General features: G+C 42.7%; 1 protein-coding gene across 3 annotated transcripts in view; it reads left to right on the top strand.

Annotated features, from left to right (window-relative positions):
* LOC134644159 (latent-transforming growth factor beta-binding protein 2-like) overlaps positions 1-25691 on the top strand; it is an 87976-nt gene that overhangs the window by 22370 nt on the left and 39915 nt on the right. For all 3 annotated transcript variants that reach the window (XM_063496908.1, XM_063496910.1, XM_063496907.1), the window contains exons 4-8: positions 10965-11224; positions 12120-12293; positions 15142-15342; positions 16758-17041; positions 18114-18216. In XM_063496908.1, coding sequence (XP_063352978.1) covers positions 10965-11224; positions 12120-12293; positions 15142-15342; positions 16758-17041; positions 18114-18216 — 1022 coding nt within the window. The remainder of the gene's footprint in view (positions 1-10964; positions 11225-12119; positions 12294-15141; positions 15343-16757; positions 17042-18113; positions 18217-25691) is intronic.

Here is a 25691-nt window from a genome sequence, read left to right as displayed (position 1 = left end):
ATTGAACAAAGTGATCACACTGATTATATTGAATGATTGCAGCCACAATGCTAATAGTAATTTAATCAAATTTATTATCATTGTTAGAATAAGTATAAAACATATAATACAACAAATCTGATTAATAATCACTATGATGTGCTCAAAATGTACAACATAAAGTCGTTCAGTATTGTCAGATTCAGTGTTTTCACAAAAAATGATTCAGTGCAGTCAGGTAGGAAATATAACTTTGGGTTTAAATGCCACTAATATTGGAAGTACTGGATAAAACGAAATTGGATCATTGTGTCATCAACACTGGTTCTTTGTTTGAATTTCCTCACAAGTAATTCACTTGAATTACTACGAGAAAAAGAAAAACGCCCAGTGTTCTGGTCATACGTACAGGTTCTCTGCTTATATCGGCCCCACCATTTTCCTGGTGACTAATAGGGCTGGCGGTTATGTGGCTTGTTGACTCAAGGCTTTGTACATAGCCACACAGCCATTTCTCAGAGGAAACTGTGGTTGTAGTGGGAGTTTTCCATGTTAATCATGGATCACTGGTTGCTTTCACTCCCACTCCAGACAAACCACACCACCAGCGCTGCTGGGACCTGTCAAAATCCCCTAGGTGTACTCTGCACCTGCGCTGAATTATTGTTTTGCTGTTATCGCCAGTTTTCTTAGGAGCAATGATCACAATGCTCGCCGAGGAATTTCAGGTATCAGACGCAAGAGAGACAAAGAGCTTAAACGCAGAAAGGCAGGAGTGGATATTCGCTCAGCAAGTCTCTGTTAATACAACTGAGTTGAGAGGACAATAAATTAAGAGCAGCCCAAATCCCACATTAGCTTTACATCACATGTTGCTCTTGAAACTTATAACTTTGATCAGATAAGTGTTTTCTTATGACTGAAACATATATTCAAGGCTCAGCCTGGGAAAGTTTTCTGACTGTATCACCTGGCAGTCTGCTTTGCTACTCAAAGAAGAACTGTATAGAATCATCCTCCTTTTTTTGGCTGCTCCCAAAAACAAGGAGAGCTACACAGGAAGTATGGTTAAAGTATAGTAAAGGGGTAAAAGTTAATTCCAGCAGGTTGTGTGCGCTGCTCTCCTCTGAATAGGGCTCTCTTCTAAACCAGGCATATGACTGCATGTCTAGAGGACTGATTTGTCTCCCGGCATGGGAGTGAAATTGTGTAGAGTCAGGTTCACCGGCTTTCTGCTTGTTTATACAGTATTTTGTGCTGATGTTGCAAACTTGACATGTACCCTGAAGCTCAATCCCTGGTGAGCTTTTTTTTAAATTTGTGAATGGCCCAGGGCTTTCTGGAGTATGGCTTAAGGTCATCTGTTGTGGTTTTATAGGACTTGATGTGGTAATGGAGGATGCAGGGGGTCCCTTTGCTTTAGCATTAATATGCCAGAGTAGAGCTATGGAGGCTACCCTGCCCTTAAGTGAACCCTCCACATGATAGAAAAGGTGTGTTAACTTCGTCTCAGCATGAAATAGCAAAGATTGATCAGCTATTTGTCATTACACTTATTACTATGCGCATCTAAATGTATTCTAGATTGCTGTATGTGAGCAATTTTAACACACAACAATACTAACCGAGCCAGGCCAGGAAGAGTTGGTGGTTTTTTTCTTTCCTACAATCACAGAGCCAAACGAGTCCCATGAGTGTTTGGCTTCCTGCTAGGCCAGAGGGAACAAAGGACCATAGAGAACTCAGCACTCAGCATGGGACAGATATGTCTTTCTCTCCCCCGTCCCACCTCTCCTAAAGCCCCATCTGAAACACTCTCTCTGAGTCGCCGTGCCAGCGGGCTCTGCGTCCGTGGCCAAATCCACCTCATCAAGCTGGCCTGTGCAGATGCAGCTGTCGGACGGACAAATACTGTACAGCAATTATAGAAAGAAAGAAGCACGCCTGTCCCGGAATGCTCTCCGGCCTCCACCTCCGGCACTGAGGCAGATGGAGATAGCATCAATCAGACACATCTCCCAGATATGGGGCATGGTGTTGAAAGCATGAATTAGCAGTATGGCTATGCATGGGACCAGTTAATCCATTCAGATGTCAGGATGTAGGGTTCCTGTGGGTTCCACTGGGGGATGAAGTAGACCTCCAAAAGTTTAAAACTATACAAAAGTAGACCTCCAAAAGCGGGACTTGTTCATGTCTACATTTCTGCCCTGTGGTCCCTGTAAAATTTTTTTTCAAACCAGCATTATATTCCAATTCAAAAATTTGCTTAATCACTCTTCTAAATGGAAACCCTTTTTGGCTTATCGTGAAAGCAGTCTGACATATGACTCTGACCAGCATATATAGCCTCAGTCAGCAGTTGGTAATGGCTCTTCCTGCTGACCTGTCTTGCGGCGTTTTACTAAGTTAATGATCAGAACAACTACAATAAACGGGAGAATATAAAATGGCTTCTCAGCTCACCAGGCCTGCAGGCATTTTGGTTCTGGCCCCTGAACCACAGCAACCACACTGATTTTCTTTCATCCAGACTCACTGCTTCCTGGATTTGAAAACCCTGCTTTTTAAATGCTGAGGCGAAAACTTGGCACATTGGCACGGCTACTGCCCACCCCCCGGAGATAAAAAAAAAAGGGGGCTGATTATTTCACAGGTGCTGGCCTGCGCTGCGTTTGAGCAGACGGCAGGAGTCATGTGTTTTGATCATGTAATGTCGGCAAACCTCAGTGAGGTCAGATTTACAGAAAATCTATTTTCATGCAGACGCTGGGGGAAGTTATACCTATAAAATTAAGTGGAACTTCATCTCTTCATTTGTCTGCGCGGCACTTCGGCTGATCCAAATAACAGTCTTTGCTCAGTCAATTTCTCAAGACCCTTTTCTGCTTTCCATGGTGCACTAGGCCCAGTTGTTGCACTAATATAAGACTCTTCCCCTGGGGGAGAATAAAAAGCTTTCTGAATCAATCCAGTCCCACTGTAACTCATTTCACCCAGGCTCTGGCTGCTACTAGTGGGATTCCTGGAAGGCCGTCCAGACAGAGAGAACATGATTTAATCCAGCCTCCGTGGCTGGTGCGATAAGCCCTTAGACACACCCATATTTTCACAAGGGGGAATATTCTGCCAGGACCCACAATTATCCAAGTCATAATGACTAGAGATGTTATCAAAGAAAGACTGGGCCTTAATTGCTCACTGATGTTTGGCCTTATGCGGCCACGTATACGAGAAAAACTTGTTTTAGTAGAGAGGAGCTTATCGTTAAAGCAATGCACATGTTCCAGTGACTAGGTGTTTTCCTTTTATTCGTACTTTATATTATGGGACAGATGTTGGACCACTGGCACTTCTGGCACATTTAAATTGAATTTCAAAGGTGCACTCAGTTACAATTTGATCATTTTCATATACAGTGGAAAGAGAAAAAGTCACGAATATTGGAAAAATTCTTTATTTTTTCTTGCCACAACTTAAATGAATAGACCGTTACCACTCTCGTGCCTGTGCAGCACACTTAAGCTTAGTCGAGGAGGAGATAAGGCATATTTTCTGAGCCGTTGAGATATTTGCTTCAATCTAAGACTCAGATATCAACATGATTATCCTGCTAAAGATGCTGCGACAAACGCCAAGACTCTGGAGGTCAAAACATTTACTACCAGACATTAAACATTCACAAAAAGCTGTAATTTAGGGTAAGATTAATGTGACAGAGGCTGGTGTTGAGTTATTTTTGAAGTTTCACTGAGCACAAACTTTACCACTATGCCATTGCTTGACCTTGTTGCTATGAGGAAGGACACAACAACAATAAAATGAAAGTGTCCTCGGGGTTGGATATTATATTTATTGGTGCATGTTTAGGATCAGACCTCAGGGTTTTATTGAAAGAAACACACAGGGACCTCGGTGGCGAATGATGAATGGATGAGAGTGTTCTCCATAAAGTCTGAGGAATGAGATGTGTGACCGCAGTGGGGTTTTGGCCACCGGTGGTGCAGATGGTTTGGTGCGTTGACTGGGTTGGTAAGAAAGAATAAATTCTGTTTCAGACTTCTTTCACCTCCTAAAATACACCACGGCTGTTAAGTCAGACCAAAGTCTCCTAACCAAGCATCTCCCCCATTTTCCTGGGGGGCGGGGGAGATCGAATATGGCAAAACAAGGCTATCATTTCAAAGTAAAAACAAAATAGACTCAAAATATCCAATGAGTAATTAATTTCTTATCAAATATCAGATACAAAAAGCTCAGATTTAGCTAAATCAAATTCTGAAGCAAACAAGTCATAGTTGGCAACAAGACTCTTAGCCATCCTTCAAGTATCATTACTGCTAATCTGGAATATTTTCTATTTTCCTTGCTACATTGTGGTTGGAGTCTTGGACCATCACACAGATTCACAACACTACTGGGATTTGAATAGCAAAACACGAACAAGAGTCAAGTGTGTATGTCTTTGCTAATGTTCTTGAATAACACCTCCTGGGACTAGTTTCAACAGTGTGCACTCTCCCTCCTTGTCTGCAGGCTTTAGTCTGTGTAATGCGGAGCACCATCTGCTGTAGAGATTTTGCTGAAAAATGTCTTTGCTGACGTTCTCAATTGTAAAATATTGTATACAAAGATGGATGATTTCTGTCTGTTTCAAAGATGTTCTCGGTTTAATGGTTTTTTTTGTTAGTTTGTTAGTTGCGTGGCTAATTCTTTCCGAGTTCAGATCTCGTAACCGTTTCTTTGCCACATAGTGGGAACCTTTGGAAAGCTTTGGAAAATGGCCAGCATACTTTGTTATATCCCAAACTTTTTGTACCCCCTCACAAAGTGCGCCGTACAGTTCACAGTGCTCCCTCTTTGACTGCGAAAGTGCACGTCTGTCGTGAATACACTCATAAATCTTCTCTTTTCTTTGTTGCCAACAACAGTGTTTGCAGTGGTTGAGTAGTACAAGGTTTTCATTGTTTCAGCTGCTGTTTGCACATTTTTTTCCCAGATTTGTGCTCCCCCCCCCTCTTCAGTTTGAGCGATGATATGCATATCCAAACATAACTTTTTGAGCCGAACAACAGCGTTTAACGCTTCCTCTGAATGAGATGGATGTGAGTAAACTTTGATTTACACTTGGTCTTTGATGACCGTCATTTATTTCCCCATTTAACAAGTAGGCTTCAAATTGCCCTAATTATGTTCAGCTCTTATGTAATAAGGGTTCTTTTGGCTGATGTTCCATGTTGGAAAGAGGTAAATGGAGCTATTTAACTTTTTGTTTAAATAAAAAGAATAATGACTCGATTTTCCTCAGCGCTATTGAGTGACTCTTGTTGATTGGTTTTAAACCTGCTGATGGATTCAGAGGTTTGCCACTCATCGCTCCAGAGGTTATGTCCTACTCCACAGAAAGAAAACTAAAACTGGACCAAGTGACAAGGCTGAGAGCCACTGTGACCCAGACTGGGATGCTCATGCCAGACCCTTCTGCCTACTGTCACACTGTCTTGTTTTGACAGTCTCGTCAAAGCCAAATGGCTCCATCTAACAAGCAGACAAGCTCTTCGTATCAGCCTATTTTCTGCATTAGCTACTAGAAGTCAACAACCCAAGCCATTACATGTGGCTACAGACTTTGGTATTCTCAAACAAATCAAAATGAAAATGTGCTATACCAGGTTGGTGAGCTTCAAGTGGTGAGCAAGCTAGTGAAAAACCATTTAATATCACACAGTCCTGACCTTTCCAACTTATTCAGCATCCTGAGGCCAGAAAAAAAGTGTTTCTGCTTGAAATACGTTAAACTGACAAGTGTGCTTTATTTAGCAAGGAGATTTATAGAGACAGTGGGTAATGAAAGCACCTCAGAGACAAAACTGTTAGTGAATGAATCAGCTGTGGCCCATACATTACTGCGCTGTGCTTCACATAAACACTTATCCGGCGGCGTCATGCAGTGTGGGCTACGGAGACAGTTTAAGGTGTAAACAGTTCTTGAAGATCTGGGTCACTGCATGCATGTGTGTGTGAGCGAGTGCTCGGGGTGAACAGGATCATTAGATAAATCTTGAATTTCTGTCGGAGCAAAAGGCTAGACACCGGGCAACTTACAGAAACAACAGTCACCACTGGGATGGTTGGAAGCGGTGCTTTTCGAGCAACTGCTGTTGGAGTTTCCTGGTACTTAAACAAATCCAGATAACTGACTTTATCCACATTTATCCTCGCCCTTCCACAGATCACAGTCTTAACATGAAAATTCATGCTACACCTGCTATTTTGTTTGGAAGCGTCGCTGAGTTGGAGGATCTGTAGTCCTTTTGACTGTCCTCCAGTTCTTGATATTGGCTTGTTTTCACAGTGCTTAACTGTGTACTGTTTGTGCTCCAAAAATGCCTCCTCTCCAACTCATTTGAGCCTGACGAGGCTGGAACAGGCATTCACGCCGGCTGTCATGCCTTTGTGAGAGCTAATGTTCACATATTGTAATGCTAAATGAGTTCAAAGATACAGTATGTTGCAAGCTGAGAGCCAAATAATACTTTTTGCAGTGTTTTGGAAGTGTTGCAGTGTTGATTCATGTAGAGCTTATATTCTTGGCCCCAAATGTGATTTGTAATTTCTTCAGATGTGATGAGGTTTAGCTTTAAATGCTTTCCATGCATGTGAAATGAATGATAATGAGTGATAGTGGACACTGACAGTTACTTCATGTCTTAGTTGGAGGCTTCCTTTGCTGTCAGATATGAGCTGATGCTTTGATCAAGTGTTTGGATCAAGATTTATCAGAATTTGTTCTCTCTCTGTGAATATAATTACTGAGCACATGTTCTGAACATGAATTATTTCATTTCATGGGCTTAACTCAGACAAACTTTGCACTATATGGTAGTGTCCAAGCACAGAGCGTCTGTAACTATAAAATGGATATAACCTCATTTTACTTCATGATTTCAGAAGCTTGCACTACTTTGGGCCTTGCTAGTGAAATCATAAATTACATTATGTGTGCTTATTTTGGAGAGTGATATTTGATGACTACCAATTTCACGTCTGCATGTGAAGTACTGCAATTGTGCTTTAGGGAGATGCTGGGGTCCTTCTCATGCTATAAAAGCATCTCACCAGAAAGTCAGATTTAATATCTGGAATACCGGTATGTACATATTACTGATGCTTTAGCATACGCCCACCCACTGCCTGCTTCTAAAGCTTGCATTGGATTTGAGAATGGTATTTCCAGTCTTGGTGTCAGTTCATATTTACTGTTTTTTGTTAAAAGGTTCTGATTATTCAGAAAGGGAAGTAGATGTTCCTGCAACCTTTCAGTATTTAAATAACATGAAGCAGTACTAGGATTGCACTGAAGTCAAATTTCTGGAGACCTGAGTAAGTTCTTATCTGTGTTTTGGTGTTAGCTCTTGGGAAGTTAAATATATGACTCCTCTTTGGCTAATTTCTACACTTCATTATTAGTACCTGCTTGGGCTCCTTCTGCCTGCTTTAAATCTTCAAACAAGGTGCTGGAGTATCCCTCAGATATTTTGGTCCATATTGACATGATATCATCACACAGTTGCTGCACATCCACATTATTACTCTCCTGTTGATAAGGTGCTCTATGGGATTGCGATGCAGTGATTGTGGAGGCCAGTTGAGTACAGTGAACACGTTGGCATGTTCAAGAAACCAGTATGAGACAATTTGAACTTCAGCCATCAGAAGATAGGTACACTGCAGTCATAAAAGGATGGCTATGGTCAGCAACAGTACTCACATTTAAATGATGCTCAACTTGTACTAAGAGGCTCAACGTGTGCCAAGAAAATACACCACCAGCAGCTTAGTTCATGGATACACAGCAGGATAGATCCATACTTTTATGTTGTTTTCACTCATTTCTGATTGTAACATCCTAATCTTACTGTAGAAATTTAGACTCATCTGACCAGGCAATATTGTTCCACTTTTCTGCTGCCAAATTTTAGCGAACCCATGTGAATTTTAAACTAAGTTTCCTGTCTTTAGCTGCCTTAGTCAAAAGTTCAGCTTTTTGTGCATTCAGGAATGCCCTTTTGCATAGCTTTGTTATTTGAGTTACTGTTGCCTTCTGACCATTCTGCTTTAACCTCTGTGATCAATAAGGTCTTTTAAACCAGAGAACTGCTGCTCACAAGATTCTCTTTTTCTGACCACAAACCCATGAGATGAATGTGTAGAAAAACCCCAGTAGATCAGCAGTTTCTGAAATACTCAGAACAGCCTATCTGGCACCAACAGCTATCCCATTTACCAGTAACAAAGCCACTTAAATCCCCTTTCGGCCTTACTCGGTTTGAACTTAAGGCAGGTCGTCTTGACTGTGTTTACTTGCCTAAATGCATCGAGTCACTGCCATGTGATTGGCTGATTAGTAATTGTTCTTGACAGTTGAAAGGTTGTACCTAATAAAGTGACCAGGTAAGTGAATGTATTTCCTCTTTACCAACTTATATTACATGCTAGCGTTGTCTGTCCTGATTGGTGCTTGGTGAGAGCTTTTTGGATTTCATAAATGCTAAGTAGCTTTGTTGAACTGAAAAGTGTCAGATGATACCAGCTGCTGAAAGACTGAGAACTACTCAGCTATTATTATTTTTTTCCATTCATTTTTATTTGCCTTATTTCAGACTTTGTACCATGTGCTCAGCAGCTCTGTTATTGCTGACTTAAGTGATTTAATTAAAACTGTATGGCCATTGCTTGATACCCCAAACATTACTTCCATCTGTCTGTACAGCCCATGTCCCATGTAAACTTCGAAATTGCTTTCAAGTCACCCAGAACAAGGGAGGGGAATGATTCCGCTTTAAGCCACAGAGGCCTTGACGTCAGAGTGAGGTTGTGCTTGCCCCGGGTGCTCCCTGATCTGCAGGCAGAGAGGGTAACCGTGAGCTCACACTGGGAGGAAACCAGTTTGCCATTGAACATATGAGAGGTAGACAGAGCAACATCTGGCTAGGTCTAGGAAGTGAGGCAGGATGCTTGCAGGTCAGGTGTCACTGTTAGTGATGGAAAAACCCAATCATATTTGAGCATGGAAGTGTAACGGTCTTTTGCCACCTCCTGTCCATCGTTATTACCTTGGCAGTAGCACCTCTTGTTTCCCTGTGTCACATCCTTTCTCCCAAATCCACCCTGTCAGCTTTAGGTGCTACATGTCATTTAAAAAGATGATGTGAGAGAACATTATTACATGCTTGTCTACCTTTTAGGCTTCCTCATTTGGTGTCCTACTCCTCATAGTAACAGGAATGTAGTTTATAATTAAAGAGACACGCACAGGCTTGTATTATTTCTACGACAGCTGGGACACGGTGTGTCTGTGTTTGCTTTTGTGTGGACAAATATGCATTTTTGTGTGTGTGCGCACATGTTTATTTGCTTGATTATTGTTGTGAGTGTGTGTGGGGGTTAACAGAGCTGATTTGTGATGTGTGGTTTAGAAAAAAAACACAGTTTTGTACAAGTGTTTATTTGATCTATCCAGCATAGCTCAACTTTGTCCTTCACTGCCTGTCTGTCAGGGCGGATCAGTGGGGTCCAGATGTTTTTTTTGTTTGTTTGTTTTTTTGCAGGGCTGAATCCCAGCATTCCAAAATCAATCCTAGACCCAGGTAGGCTTGTCTGCCTTTCTGTCTGAGAGGCACGCGCCTCCCCCAGGTCACTCACATGAGCTCAACTTCCAGGTCGTGCAACACTGGCTCAGTAATTGACCCAAATGAAATGCTCACTGGGGAAAAAAACTTGCCCCCTTGCAGCCCTGGTCGAGCTTTGTTCGTCGACCCCAGTTTTAATACTTCCTCCAGTTCAACGCAACGCTCAGGATGTTGCTCTCTGGTTGGCCACAGTCAGACAAAACAAGGAGTTCATAATCTAGTCATGCAGACACAATGTGTGATGGAAAGGTTTTGTAGTTGTGATGGCAAGATCTAATGTGTTTAATCACACGCTTTTCTAAGACGAGCCACACACATACTCTCTTTGGCTGCCTAATATTTTGTTGGCCAATGTATTCCTGTGAAATGGCTTTAAGATGTCTGCAGTGTGCTGTCATATGCACACTGATACAATTGTGGGTGGTCATTTTAACCATGTTCAAAGATTGAAAGAAGAAGGTCCGCTTGTGTGAGCCAAAAGTTCGACCTTCAGACTGCCGTTACTGTTTTCTTCTCTTGGATTCGTGCAGGAGAGGACCAAACAGAGAGCTCTGCATACGATTATTCTACACGGTTTTTGTGGGTGACAGTAGAGACTTTTGTTTTCATACAGCGTTTGACTGAAAGACTAAATCCACTAATAAGCAGGTAATGAGCGTAATATTTACAGAGCATAGATGTCCAACTGATTTGAGAAGCTGACAAAACAAGAAACTGAGTTTTGTTTAAAAGATTTAAAGTTTATTTTTGGAACCTGAAAACTGGGAAGTTGAGGATGTGGTGCTCACAAGCACATGAGTCTGTTTGCAGAACCCGATAGCCAATCAGAAGTAAGTTTGCTTACTGAGAGGATGGCCTGAAAGATATGGGAGCTAATATAACTTGTTTCTGATGGTGATAAAACTGAGGGATCGCATACAAATAAATAATAGCTGTTCTAGTGGAGATCCAGAATAACAGTATGGCGCTGAGAATACAGTGTTAGGTCCACTTTTATTTTATTTTAGCAATGTAGTGCTTAAAGAATGATTCAGTATTATCAGTTCCTTTAAACTTAAATGTTTTATTCTATAAAATCGATTAAGTATGATTAAGCAATCTATGAGCTAGGTGGCATGTTTGTCTCTTAGGAGTCCTACTTTCTGTTGCACACACTGAGCACACTTGAATGGATTTCATGGTGACGCGTATAAGATGCTCATGGGTGTATCTTTGTGACTGCATATATGTGTGTGTGTGGGACATTAGCTTTTGTCTGAGGTCATGTGTTTATGGCCTTGTCATAATTTACAGGACCCAAGTGAGACGGGGACCCCCTGACTCCTCCCCTCAGCAGACCGGGACCTCCCGTACTGTGAAACGTTATCCATCATCCTCTGGGCCTATAACCTCCAACGCTCTGCCCAATGGCAATGGCTACTCTAACGGCCACGAGCACGGGAACTGGTATGGAAACAGGAATGGGCATACCAACACACATTCCCACAATACTCACAGGCCAACCAGCAACAGCCAGCTGCACGGACAGTTTGGCAATGCATTATTACCAGCAGGTAAGTACAGTGAGACTGAATACATGTATGTCTTCCACTTGAATATTTGTGAATATCATAAATCTTGGCTCTGTTATTATTTCACATCCTCTGCCCCTAGCTACCTCAAAACAAATGAAATCGCTACGAATGCCTGACGAAATTCAGAGTGACCACAATACATGCATACACTTCCTGTGGTGTCATTGTTCAACATTAGCCACAAGGAAAAATTGGCAGCGTCCCAGGATGCACTTCCTTTCTCCCTCTGACCCTCACACCCTCTGTGGTCTTCATCACATGCACAGACGTTTCGTATCAAAGCTATTGCAGTTTGAGCATGTGCGAGATTGCGCAGTTACGTACTTCGGAACCTTTGGGAATTTACTCAGACTCTTCTCTGACATGATAGACACTGGAACCTGGTTGCTGTTGGAAATGTGATGTGAACGTCACCAGTTTTTTTCCCCCTCTTCTTTGATCCAACGTGCACAGCTGTCTGCCGTTCCACATCCTCCTGTTTTTTAGCCCCGTACCGCAGCAACGGCTGTTGAACAGCTTCCCACCATTACACAGTGCTCACCTACACTCTCTTTGTTTCCTTCACACATACACATATCCAAAACACCTTCTCTCAAAGATAAAGGGCTTGGAGGCTAGCCCAAAAACCTAATAGCCTTCTCACCCCCCCCCCCCCCCCCCCTTTTTTTTTTTTTTTGCTGGTCTGTGGCACATCGCACGTTCAGCTGCAGCGTGCCACTGGCCAACCGTCAGCACACACCCTCGCACTTATAAACCTCCCTTTTGCCCAGACGGGGAGTGTGTCACAGTGAAGCTGAAGGTGGAAGGATGCAGCTCGTCTCTAGCCTGTCTCTGCTGCTGCCCCTTCTCAACCAGGTGTGTGTGTGTTTTCCAGGGGCCAACCTCACCGCCAACCTGGATCGCATCAAGATCGTCTTCACACCTATGATGTGCCGCAGGGTGTGCTCCGGAGGGCGTTGCTATAATAGCTGCGAGAAGGGAGACATGACCGAGGTCTACAGCGAGACCTCGCACCAGCAGCAGCCGAAGAACCAGGGCTTCCGACTCTGTGAGTGTCGACCCCGGCCCTCTGACTATCAGCAATGCCTGTCTGCCTGCTTATCTCTGTGATACTGCTCTGTGTTGTCCCTGAGTGTCTCTCTTTCTCCCTTTCGATTCTCACACACAGTCTGTGTTTGGTATCTCATTCTTTTTTTTATTGGGTGAGCTAGACAAAATGGGTACCCAGTGGCATGCTGTCTGTTCTGAATACCAATCTTAGACAGGAGGCAGAGTGGTGTAGATTAAGCATGAGAGCTATGCTGAAAACTTTCACTGTCAAAGAAAAAGACAGACAGGGGAGAGCAGATTAATAGCAAGCTCTGTAAAAGGGGCCTAATCTCCCCTTGTACACAGACACGTGGACCTAGTGGTCCCACGCTCCCCAACACTTAGCCCCATCCCTTTTGCGGTTTACACCTCGCGGTTGGCCTCGCCGTTAACCGTTTAACATGCTCTCTGGGAGGGCAGGAATGGATGAAAAAGGAGAGGGAGAGGCTGAAAAGAGAGAAAGAGTAGCAGCATGAACAGGGTTTTACAGGGATTACATTAAACCTGTCATTTATCCAGAGGGCTTTGCTCCAAATTCACACAGGAGTGTCCATGGGATAGCAGGGGGCGGCTAGTGCCAAGGCGAGGGTCGTATCCCCTGCGTGTTTCTGAGTTTTCTCATCAGGTTTAATGGTCCAGCTTAGACCTCAGACTAATTATGGATTAGAGATGAAGGGCGCACATACCACACACATACATATATAGATCCGCTCCAGTTACAACTCTCATAAATATAAACTCAAACAGGGAAACAAACATGCAAACAACCCTCACCGAAATGCACTAGCCTATTTAGGGAGGACATCGCAGGCTTATGAATATATAAACAGGTCGATGTTGCAGATTTATGTGCACATTAGCAGGGTTTTGGAACACGGCATAGATATTCTAAACACTTCAGCATCCTGGCAGAGACCCTTCACGAGATTACATTCCCGGCATTTCCACTTTTTCCTCAGTGGTTAGTTTTTATGTCCCACTTTTATTCTCAAACAAAAAACAAAAATCCCCTGTCTTCGTTATGTAAAAGCATGCGTTAAAGAGCACGTTAAAAAGAGATTGCTTTCCATTTAGGCTCGCATCCTGTTATTGCTCGGGTCTGCGTGTTCGTCCAGGAATGTCAAGTGGACAGCAAACAGTTATCTCATGCTGTTGTTACGTTGCTTAAACGGCGCAGTAAAAACAGCGCAGTAAAAACGGCTGGGTAATTGCAGCAGTGCCTCTCGATGCACACCCTGTGTATAACACTTACTTAAAGCTGATATTAGATTGGTAGAAGTCTGTTTATTGGGTGAGAAGTGTGTGCGCATGTGCGTCTCGCTCGTTAGAGGTTGTTAAATGGACAGAAAGATAGGCAGATGTGGAACCTGCTGCGGAAAGTCGACAGTAGGATGTTGTCTAAGAATAGTTCCTGCCCCATACCAGGGTGGGACTGCCTGACACAGACCAGTGCAGACATGCATCCAACACTGAGGTTTTAATAGCTCTCCTTGAGTTGATAATTTAGCCCGCATGTCGAATCACAGGAGGCCTTTCTCTGTGTCTGGACATATTTAGTCTTTCTGCCCGTCTCTGTCCCTGCATTGTTTCTCCTTCGTTTTATTTCTGTTTCTTTTTATTCTGTTTTTAATCTATTCTGTTAGCATTCTCCTGCTAATCCTTTTAATGTCCCATCTGATACGCGATTCTATTCTTGTTCTATTCCTCCCTCTTTTCGTCCTGTGGTCCCACTCTTGTTAATGTTATGTGACAGGGAGCTCATTCCCTACATGCCATCAGAACCGTCCAGCATCTCCCTGTTCCCTGTTTGCACCCTGTTAGCCTCAATGAGACACAGAGGATGAAGTTCCCTGTTTGTTTCCATGTCTGGCATTCTCTTTAATCTCATAGCATGCAGGCCATTTGAATCTGTATCTTGCAAAACAGTCTCTTGTTTTTGTAGAAGTGCATTGCTTCACTTTCTCATCCTTCATGCTCCAGAATAGTTCTATATTCGTCATAGTTGGATAGATTTTTTTTTTTTTGTCTTTGATGTTTTCAGTTAGGAGAGGTCAGGTCAGAGTGAAACTGTAGATGGGAACAGGCCCAGGTATGTAGGGCGCTGGGCTGGCACCCATCCCTTATGCCAAAAGATAAGGCAATGAAAGGGCTGTTAAAGCACTACTGTCAAACACCATCTGGCCACTGCTGGTCTGTTCTGTTTTTCTTTCCACGGCAAATTACAAAATATAAATCAAATTGTAGACAGAACACATTTTGGACTTGGATTTACTTGGATGGCTATGAGCCAGTTGCACTCCTTTCAATTTTTGGACAATATTTGATATTTAGGGGAACTTTTTCGCCTTTTGTCATCCAAACACGTGTCCCATATGGTATCTTGTTATTATTTTCTGCAAATTATTACAGCATGAATCATGCATCATCACTCATCATCCTGCACAGGAGTATGTAATTACTGATGAGAGGCAAAACATGCCATTGAAGGAGGCACAGCGTGAGGGGCATGGCTCTGTCGCGAGGACAAAGTTGAGATTTTATAAACGTCATGTGGAATGAGGAGTCTGGTAGTGCCAAAGCAGAGAACAGCATGACTGTTGCTAACCGTTTGCAAACAAAGGCTGTCCACAGGAAGCCCTAGCACATGCCCTTCCTATTAGGACTACGCCTTCTGTTTCTTATTACCAGATCCTTGTGTGTAAGGTTAGATGATGCTGTGCAATTAAATGTGGTATGTTGTGTATTCTAAAGATTCCTCTCATTCATAACCCCTTTTTTTCTCTGTTTCTTGTCCTTCATCGTTGCAGTCTTCTGTCAGATCCCCTGTCTTAATGGAGGCCGGTGCATTGGCAGGGACCTGTGCTGGTGTCCGTCAAACTCAACAGGACGGTTTTGTCACCTGCCAGTCCCTCCTCCTGCCCGACCCACCCCTCAAAGCCACAGGAACCACCAGAAACCAAAATCTCCATCCCACTCCATGTACACTCTCCCGCTGTCCAATCAGCCAGGTAATCACGCTCCAGCACGCCTCCCCACTCACTCTAACTTTATTAGCATGTCTTCACATTACAAGTGCTGTTAGCTTGACACTGTGATAACTCCCATCACTGGCAAGATAACAGTTTACATTGGCCATCACTTTTCATTTTGGATATTGTGCATATTTAAGAGACCTCAGGATGACTGTATGTTAGCTAACATGTTCATTTCTTGATGACTCTGGCTGTAATCGTGCCTCATAACTGCAAGGTTGTCATTCTTCTAGTAAAGCTTACACTCCAACAGAGAAGTGTCGAAAAAAGAAGCAAAACACAGTTAATAAACAACAATTGTGGGTTTCCTGGCTGTTCCTTTCTTCCAGAAGCAAAGGATCTCATGAATGCCTGCGATTAATCAGTTTCATTCAACATAAAATAATCACCTGACTTGAATTTTGCAACAGAAGTTGCCTTAATAAAAAAAGGGAAGAAAAAAGCATAGCTTCATTTTTAACATTGTTTATAGTGTAGTGTTATTGCTTTCCTTGCCAACAGCAGAGGTCACTTTCTATTTTAAGCAGAACAGCTCATAGATGACTCAGTACGAGTCATCTTATTGTTCACACAATGCCGCGTTTACCAGACAGAAGATATTAGAAACAGAGCACGGCAACAATACGAATTGTTGTGCTTGAATAAAAGAGATAAATTCACTCTCATCTCCTGGTGTAAGCTATCGTGTCCTTCTTTCTTAGTTTCTCATTTTATGGAACAGTTAATTAGAAGCAGAAGGTCAGTCTAAATTCATTTAAATTACACTCAGACACATTTCATCCTCTTCTGAAACATTAATTACTTAATAATTGCATTTAATGACAAATCCAGTCAGTGTGTTATCATGTTACAGGAAAGACATTGTTTGTCCTGACTGTATGCTTTATATATGAAATGGAGCCATTCTTGTCCTGGACGAAGTTTTGCGTTTTCTCCTTGGATTCTGCTGTCTGTGTGTGAGGTTATGATTCATGAGAGTGGGTCGGGATTCTGGGAAAAAACCTGGCACTCCCTGAAGATGGATGCTTACCCTGTGTCAGAAGGACAACAGAGCCTCACATTGCAACATCTTCTCAACTCTTCAGCAAAACTGTTTTCAGTCTTTAAAGCGATTTGATTTAAACCAGAGAATCCGAAACGCTTTGTGTTGTTGTTGTTTTGTAGCATCTTAAGGGCCTCTTCACTGCCGGGAATTACCAATATGCACCAAATCTCGTGACTTGATGATGAAGCAAGTGTTTGCATAAGACTTTAGCTGAGATCTCATGCACTGCAGTATGTATATACAGATTTTATCCCTTGGCAGAGGATGCTTCCCCTTAAACGGTTCAAATTTTGACACTGTAAACTATCTACTATGCTGTGTAAGCTTTGGCTCTCTTCTTCTCCAGCGTCTCTCCACCCATCCTTGGTCAACGTCCACATTCAGCATCCTCCAGAAGCTGATGTCCAGATCCACCAAGTAGCTCGAGTCCAACCTGGGCAAAGACCAGCCACCACAGAGGGGGCTCACTCTGTCCAGCAGCGCTCCCAGCCTGGAAACGGACACGAACACTCCAGCGAGCACAGCAGCAGACACCCACACGCTAACGGGAATGGCCACGGCCATGCCACAACCCACATCCGTCAGAACGGAAATGTTGGAAGATGCTTTCAGGAGACGGTCGATGGACAGGTACCGTGTACACTGCTATCTCAACTTAAATCAGTACACATAAAGTATTGTGGTCTAGGTGTTGAAACAACTGGAACGCAGTGTTTTAGCCACAGCTGCCATTATATAGTCACATCCCTTAACCTTCTCTGCTAGCTGTTGCTTCAAACAGGAAGTTTGTGAAAATGATTTATGTGTAAAGTCCAGAATTTATGAGGCTTGGCCACACTGGCCATCTCATGTTCCACCACTTCCTCAACAAAAGCATGTTATGAGTTAGGATGCATTCAGAGGAGGTGAAGGTGAGGCTTGAAACCTCCCCATGTGGCCCAAATGGTGAGACTTTTCATCGCCTGTGTGCTCAGAGTGTGGCACATTTTGTAGATTTACTGTGCTTTGCTTTAATGTATCCTAAAGCACTTGGGAAAAGGAAAGGACTTTAAGTGGCAGTGCGTGAGCCCGGCTAATCTTAGACCTCATACAGCATCTGTTAGCTTGGCTATTGTTGGGTCTTATTAGTATTTCAGTTGCAACAACACAACGAGTTGTTTTTGCCAGAATTAGTTCTTGAGTTTGTTTGTGCTCAAGTGCTGTTTCCATTATTTCCTCTCTGGTTAAGTAAGGCAATTTAAATTAAACCACTTAGTCACTATGTCAAAGAAGAACTAAACTTCAGCAAAAGAGCAGATTCACCCTGCAAATTTCCATATTATTTAACCATAATAGATTCAATCTGGAGAAAAAATATCATCTCTTAAGTTTAATTTCTATCAGACAAAATCCGACAAGTAGTGTTTGATAGGACTCTCCCTTCAGCATTTAACCAAGAGCCCTTAATGCAGCACACCAGGAGTTTCTTAGCTGTTCTTAGGACTCGGTGTGTTTATGTCCACCTCTAACTAAACAGTCTCCGATGTGTCTGGTTCTCTCTGTCCTCGCAGAAAGGTATACACGCACACCCTGACACAAAAACATTTGCACCCTTGCCAGCGCGCACACGCACTTGCACACAAACAAGCGTGCCTACCCAAACATGTAACACTCATTCTCCAAACTTGTTTCATAGATTTAACACAGATGTGTCTTGTTGTAGTGCGGCAAGCCTCTTCCAGGGCTAACCAAACAGGATGATTGCTGTGGAAGTATTGGCGCCTCTTGGGGCCTAAACAAGTGCCAAAAGTGTCCGACCAAACCAGGTAAGCTGTTCTGACTAAAGCCACCAGAGTTATGTAACTTTTTTCATACAGAATTAAACTAATCTGGTTTAATTCTGCTGGTGCAATATTCTGTTTTGCTGTTGATGTTAGTCCTTTGATAATCTTGCTCTGTGCCACACATCGACTCAAAAGGTAGATTTTTCCCACTCTGATTGCTTCATATTAAGGTGTCTAAAAATTAATGCCTTAGCAGCCATTGTTTATGGTTGGTGGAGTTTTATCAGAGCATGTTTTACAGGCCTAAACAATGCTAATGAGCGATGATGACTAGAACATAGCGGCCTTTGTTAGATTTCTAAAAACCTTTGAAAGCGGCTGCGTGACTCGCCCATGCTCCCAGTTGTTAAAATGAAGCTGTTTTCACTTCTATAAAACCAAAACCGGGAAGCAAATGAAAACACATTTAGCATGAAGATGAGAGCCTGGCAGGCGTGCCACCCACCCTGCGGGCAAAGCAAGCCAATGTGGCCTTGAATGAATGAGGAAATGAGCAACTGGTTCCCAACCAGAGCTGTGGTAGGTAAGTGAAACAGCAACAGGGTGGTTGTATGTTGGCAGGAAGGCTTGGTGGTGACACTGTCCACTATAGATGGGGGCTCTGACAGCTCTTTTTACTACTTGCAGAGCACGATGTGGTCCATGCACTGGTTTTGGCACTCCCACAGCGTACAGTGCCACATGGGAGATTCAGTTATTTCCCGCGTGTCTCAATCATATTATGGTCATACCCTGCAGATTTGCTAGTTTTACTGTTAGATTGACTGTACCCTCTTTAATATCTGACCAGACGTTGATCAGAAGCAGACATCATCTCTCTCTCTCTCTCTCTCTCTCTCTGTCTCCCGCCTTGATAATAGATGTCGATCTATTCTCTTCCCTCCCACGCACTGTCTCCCCAGGCATGCCAGATTCCAATTCTTTCTAAGTCCACGGCATGATCTCTTTTGGCTCCCAGATGTTTTCCCCTGCTCCCTCCTTTGAAGTTGGGGGAGAAAACAGAGTGAATACCCAATTTGCTCATTTTTGTGGCTCCTTTTGGGGGGCAGCGTATCGTAGGCCAGGGTCACACAATGGCAAAGAAAGAAAGAAAGAAAGAGGGAAAACCTAAGTAAAAAATGAAGTCACATACTCTCTCCCAGAAGTCTTTGGGTGAGTTTTAATACGAGAAATACTTTGAATTCCTCCAAGAGTGCTATTGTTCTCAGGGTAAAGACTTGGGCTTTATCTCTAAGCTACATTCCCTGCTTACTCGTCTAGGTGTGTTCTTTCTCATGCGTTTGACAGGAATGATGTGGAGCTCCTGAAGAATGATGTGTCTCTCTTTATTTTATAGCGATTGAGTCAGCCGTCAGCTCGCAGTGAGGAGAGAGGTCATGTAGCTTAATAGGACTCTCCCGTGTGTCCTGTTGAGTACGTGATAATGATGTCATGAAAGCCCAGTTTGTTTCTAGGCGTGCATTACTACCATTGGTCAGTTTATTGCTAAACACGCTGTTGACTAAGAGCAAGGCTTGCTACTTCATTTTTTATGATATTGGTAGAGGATGCCAGAATGACCGCAGTTTAATGGGGTGCTGTTGCAGACAGGACTGCTAAGTCTTTGCTGCCTGCCTCCACATCACTGTCAGTATATCTGCATCGCACTCACTCGATACAGTCATATAGATCCAGAATGCATTGCTACTGTTACAGTCTGGCTGTGTCTCAAGTCCGTAAATGTACAGTTAGTTGTGTTACACAGCTGGATATTATATATTATTATGCACCAAGAACACTGTATCGCTTAGGGATATTTTGTGGGCTTGTTTTACTGTTTGTGCATGTGTTTGTGTGTTCATTATATTAAGGTCTGACATTGCAGAGGCATAAATGCCAGTGTGTCCCATCTCAGTGGGAGATGAGGTCTTAGCAGTTAGTGCCTTTAAAAGTCACATGCTGAGGATTCCTGGCCTGTAATGAGTTCCAGATCGACCACAATAGGCTGAAGTCAGCTCCATTTCTTTAGTTCGGATGATGAAGTGGAGTAACAAAGCAAACCCTGTGCTTTTCTTGGATTTTAAACCATTTCATTCCATCACTGCAATTTCTTTCAGCAATGCAGAGGTCCTCAAGTTTGAGAATTAACCAGTGACTTGTTAAGTCAAGTGAGAAAGAGAATAGGTGAGTTGGACAGGAGGTGATTTGGTTACATGAGTCCCATTAAGAGAAACTGGATCCGTTATATGCTGAGAGGAATTTTATCCTTGAAAAGCAAGTGATAGGGCTGTTTGTGCAAATCTTTGGGTTAAGGATACATTTCAATCCGAAAATTAATCAGAGGTTCCCAGTTATCTGAAGGCAAATTGCTATGGCCCAAGTCTGACCTATACTGTCGTGTTGGCATCACACTCTATAGCTGGCAGCCTTTTCCTCACTGTGTTTCACTGCTCATGGAATTTCACAAGCCATTTGTCTCCCCATCTGTCACTGATGGGCAGCTTTCCTCTCAGTGACTCTCTCCATGAGCCAGGCTGAAGCCTTGGGAGGCTTCCCAAGGAGTCGGATCAGAGGTCCCCAGGGACTTTAAGTAACCACCACACCCACGGGAGCCTTGGCTTCCTCTCTCTAACCCTACCTTCCTGGGTCACCGAGGTCACCGTGTTGTCACTGCCCTCACATGGTTTTGCCCCACCCTCAATTCGACCTCTGTCTGTGGAAGTCATCTGCCTGTTTTTGCTCCCCACTCCTCTCTGTTTTCTCTCTGTAATGAGGAAGCTATTCTTCATGAGGTTTAGATCAGCAAAGTCAGATGAGGCGAAGGAGGGGCGGTGGGGGTCGGGGGGCACTCGGAGAGCTCCACAACTTCCAGATCTTCCCACATGAACTCATCCCTTCCTAAATCTTCCATCTATTCCTGAGACATTTAAACTGACCAGCCAAAGCCTGTGCTTCTTGCTTTTTATTAGCGCTGATCAAACACGAACACTTGTTAATGACCAACAAGAACCAGAGATGCGATTACTTTGCTTTAGAAACAAGCAGCAACAGAACAGATGCACTGGAACAACTTCACAGCAGCTTCTCGTGGTGATCAGATAGAGATGTCGCATCTCTTTGACAGCATTTGATTCATTGATGTTGACTTAGCGTTATCCCTTAACAACTCAAATTATGGAATCTATTAGCTGGGCAGCAGTGTAGCTAATCAGCGCTGAGCCGACCTAACCACTACGAGAAATAAATCCCAGTTGGAGGAGCATGGATTTGAAATTTGTGATGCTTCTTAATTCGATACAAGCTACGTTAAGCATATTTTTTTTATTGGGAATGTACCGTGGCATGCCTTATTTTGGAAGAAGCCCAGGTGGTAAATAGTCCACAGAGATTATGGAGGAATGTGGTTCTGTTTTAAATGTGTTTCATGCGGGTTACACTGCCATCAGCATCTTGGAAAAGGACATTAAGCAAAATTGTCAAACTACAAACACTGACATGACATGCATACTTTCGTGAATAGAGACAATGAAAAGTATGTTTTCAGTAAAAGATTTAATGTGGCAGAAAAATGAAATAAACTCCTCATCAAAGCTGTTTTTGTCATTGCATCATATATCCCATGGGATCGTTGTGTGAAAGCAATACTATACAGATGAGACTGCTGTTGATTGAGCAAATGCAGTATGTTGCAGCTTTTACATTGGTGCTGTGTTTATGCATTCGCAGTGTGACGCTAATGCTAACCACACGTATCTTTGCTGATTAGCTTTAGCTTCACTTGCAGGGACGTATTTACAGGCCGTGTGATATGGTCTGTGCCAGATTGGCAAGTATGGCTTTTGCCAAGGAAACATTCTGTTTTGAGAGAAAATGACTTGTCTTTAAGCTGTTTGCTCCAATCAAGTATTGGCTCAGAGGCCAAGAAGAGATGGCTCTGCCATCGTAGCGATTCAAAAGACCTGAAACTCTGTGATGATTAAAGAGCTCAGTTTGCTCCTTCTTTTAGTTCGTCCTGTGGCGGAATGTCAGAAAGTAATTTTATGGAAAGGATCACGAGGTCTTGGCTTTGCTCTTGGGTCTTTTCTTAGAGTATACCCCGATGGAAGAGAAAGGAAGACTGTACCGTTTGCATCCTGTGGATGGCATCCATCCCTCCTCCCTCTTGTCTCCCACAAGTTCTCAGGTTTTCCAGTTGGTTAAGAGAAGAAGCCCAACACTGAGGCAAGTCCCTGGAGAAGCTGGTGAAGGGCTCTGAGCCCTGTGATTGATGGACCAGACCACTCAATCGTCTTAGAAGAACTGCCTGCAGGCCGGGTGGTCTACATTGTGATCGCACCAAAAATCTGCAATTAAAGATTTCTGTATGGCTGAGAAACCCATCTGACTCTAAGCTTTCTCCCTTCTCAGCTTCCTGTCTCTTTTTTTTCTTAGCCAGCTCTCTTATTTTGCATAAGCTGTCCTTTCATTTGAAATCCCAGCAGTGCTTTTCACTAAACAAATTTTACTTAAGGGATTTATTCAGATTTAAGTTAGGATAACACCAGCTATCAAGAAGTTTCAAGGAATCTGAATTACACTTTCAGGTCAGGGAATTTGAGCAAATATTATTGAACAGCCTCCAGTGGAATGCACAACACAACTGAATGGAGATGGACAATAAATTAGTGAGGCGTGACGAAGTCTTTTGTTGAACAGGGCTAAATGGATAGACAACAATTGAAAGGTTTTGTCTGTTCCCTCTGTGGATACAGACAAGTCCGAGTTTACAGTCTTTGTAACCAAGGGCGACACTAATGATGCGCAGCTTGAGCTCACTCTTGCAAGCCACTGGCTGTGGAGCTCTATATTTTCTACACAAATGATTGTAGAAACAAGCATGGGAACTGGAACGCCATTAAATCAGGACACAATCATGCTTTGCTTTTTGGATATTAATGAAAATTACATGGCCAAGTTGTCACCCATTTTTAGTTTTGGGGCTGATTATCTTTTCTTGAGGTTGATGGTTAGAAGACAAGGTTCTCATTCGCAGATACAGTTTCAACCAGTAATTAGGAAAGTCATTGTGAACTTTGGCAGGCAGAGCACTTTTATGCAATTTTTTTTTTTAACTAGCCACAAACAACTCAACCCTGTGGACCAATAAAACTTTTACTGAACCTATCTTAAAGTTCAAGCATTTTTAGGTCCAGGATATGCTTAAGGAAACTCTAAGTACTATCCGTCTGTTAGCTTGTAATGAGGAATTGATTTAAGTACAGGATACAGAATCTAAAGCTTTGTTGATTAACAAATGACACTTCAAAAAACTGACAGAAGAACCTAGAAACCCAAAAGAGGAGAAAACTGACTTTTAATCAGCAAACTAAACTGAAACTTAAGGAAACAAACAGGAACTAAAGACAAAAACTTAGAAACCTGGTAGGCACATGAGTGCGAATAACAGATAATCTAACAAAGCCACAGAGGAAGGAGGACTCTAAATACACAGAGCAGTGATTACATGATGAGACACAGCTGGGAGCAGGCAGACAGGTGAGAACAATCAATGACAGGTGAGGTCAGTCACAAAGGAGGAAGTAAAACTCACACAAGACAGGAGAAAGAACCCTTCAAAGTAAAACATGAAAGCCAACTAGATAGAAGTTTTAAAAGTAGCATGATAAGAAAGGGCGTGAGCCTGAAGATCAGATAGAGCAAACACAGACAGGAAAATAAAAGGAACTAAAGGTCAATTAAAAAATAAAATCAAAACACTAGAACGGGGATGTTAAACTCGTTTTACATCATGGGCCACATAGAGCTAGGTTTACAATTGAGTAAAATTTTTGGCATCACTGTCAGTGAAAAGGAGTTTAACCATGAATTTATTCCCTGAGATATCTTATTATTAGAAACATAAGTACAATTTCGACAGCATGTCTCAGTTTTTTTCAAAAAATTCAGCTGTAGCAAATAAAAGACATTTGTCAGCACGACTGTTTGGGCTTCACCTGTAAGAAATACATGTGTAAAATTTACAGAAAAAAGTTCTGGTAGCTCATTGCCTATACTGTCCTGTAATTATAAAGCAGCAATGTCTGTTAATTCACAGAAAACGTCCTTTTTTGGGGGTGTGGTCCCATTGTAAGAACAGAAATTTCTTTAGTAGTGAAAAAAACAGGAAATTTAATTATTTAATTAACATTTAATTTAATGTAATTATTTTGGTGTAGTATGAATAGCCATGGGTGAGGTCTTTATCAGCAGGAAAATCTGTAGAACTTATTAAAATACATTTAAAAGTCCAAATGCCCTCCATTCTCAATTTTTCAAAGCCATCCACTAAGCCAGTTCTAGCCCTTGGGCCTTATGTTTGACACCCCTGCACTACGAAAATAGTTATCCAAAGACGCACCACAACTAGATAAACATAAGAAAGGTGAACAGGAAGTAGAATTAAAATAATAAACTCACCATTGCTAGAATAAAAATGACATCAATCGAGGAATCCAAAACTCAGATACACGAAAAAAACCCAAGACCATAATGGCACCAAAAACAGAGCCTATGTACAAAAATTTACTGTTAGCATGTCTGTATATGTGCAAATATTTCAGTTTTTCACCACTGTTACTCAAATAATTAGGCTTTAAAGATGCACAAGCACAACATATTACCTCTCTCTCAAATTCATCTTAAAGCTGTTAATCTCTGCAGGGGGTCTTCTTCTCCCTGCTAATAAGCTTTATTGAGACTCCCGGACCTCCCCCACTGTGCTTCCCTTGGCATGTGCGCCCTGCTGTCACTCAGGCCAGACTTTCCTTGATCCCATCACTGCGGGAGGACGTGCCCGTCGCTCCTACCACAACATCTCATTACTCAGAAACTTCGGAGGGGGATTAGGAGGGTCTGGAGGAAGATGAGGAGGTGGGCAGGCAGGAACAGGGGCATTGCTTTGACACAGTTCCCCCCTTTTCGTGTTGCCCGCTTCATGCTGGCCCACTTCTGCTCTGTCAACCCTCAGGTACATTGACCCTGCCTGGTCGACTGGGTCACAGCGGGACCAAAGCATAACTCAGCTTCCAGGACTTCATTCCCAGAAAACCTTCATGTGCCACACATTCCAGTCACTCCTGGGAAAATGACACAAACTCATGACTGACTGTTGGGTTTTGGTTTAATGGATTGCTGTCTCGGCATTTTGACTCTTGTACACTATATTGTAAATAAGGGAGCAGCTGAATCAATACCGGAAGCATGTATTTAACGCTGGTGGCAAGGACAGAGAGAAAGAACTGATGGATTATAGAGATAGGTTCTTTTCTGGTTCTTCTTACCCTGTCAGGCATCATTTACATCTTACTAGAGCACTCTTTCAGTCAAGAACACATTGACTTTCTTGGGCTGAACCGAATTGACTTCTCTCCCTTTCCCAAATACCTCTGCTGGCAAAGCAGTGGTGTTTTACGTTCTTGCGTGCGTCACGTCTTTTCTAG

The sequence above is a fragment of the Pelmatolapia mariae genome, linkage group LG16_19 (genome assembly GCF_036321145.2).
Source record: "Pelmatolapia mariae isolate MD_Pm_ZW linkage group LG16_19, Pm_UMD_F_2, whole genome shotgun sequence".
Taxonomy (NCBI): domain Eukaryota; kingdom Metazoa; phylum Chordata; class Actinopteri; order Cichliformes; family Cichlidae; genus Pelmatolapia; species Pelmatolapia mariae.
The sequence above is the reverse complement of the archived record's forward strand: the minus strand, read 5'-3'. Positions and strand labels throughout refer to the sequence as shown.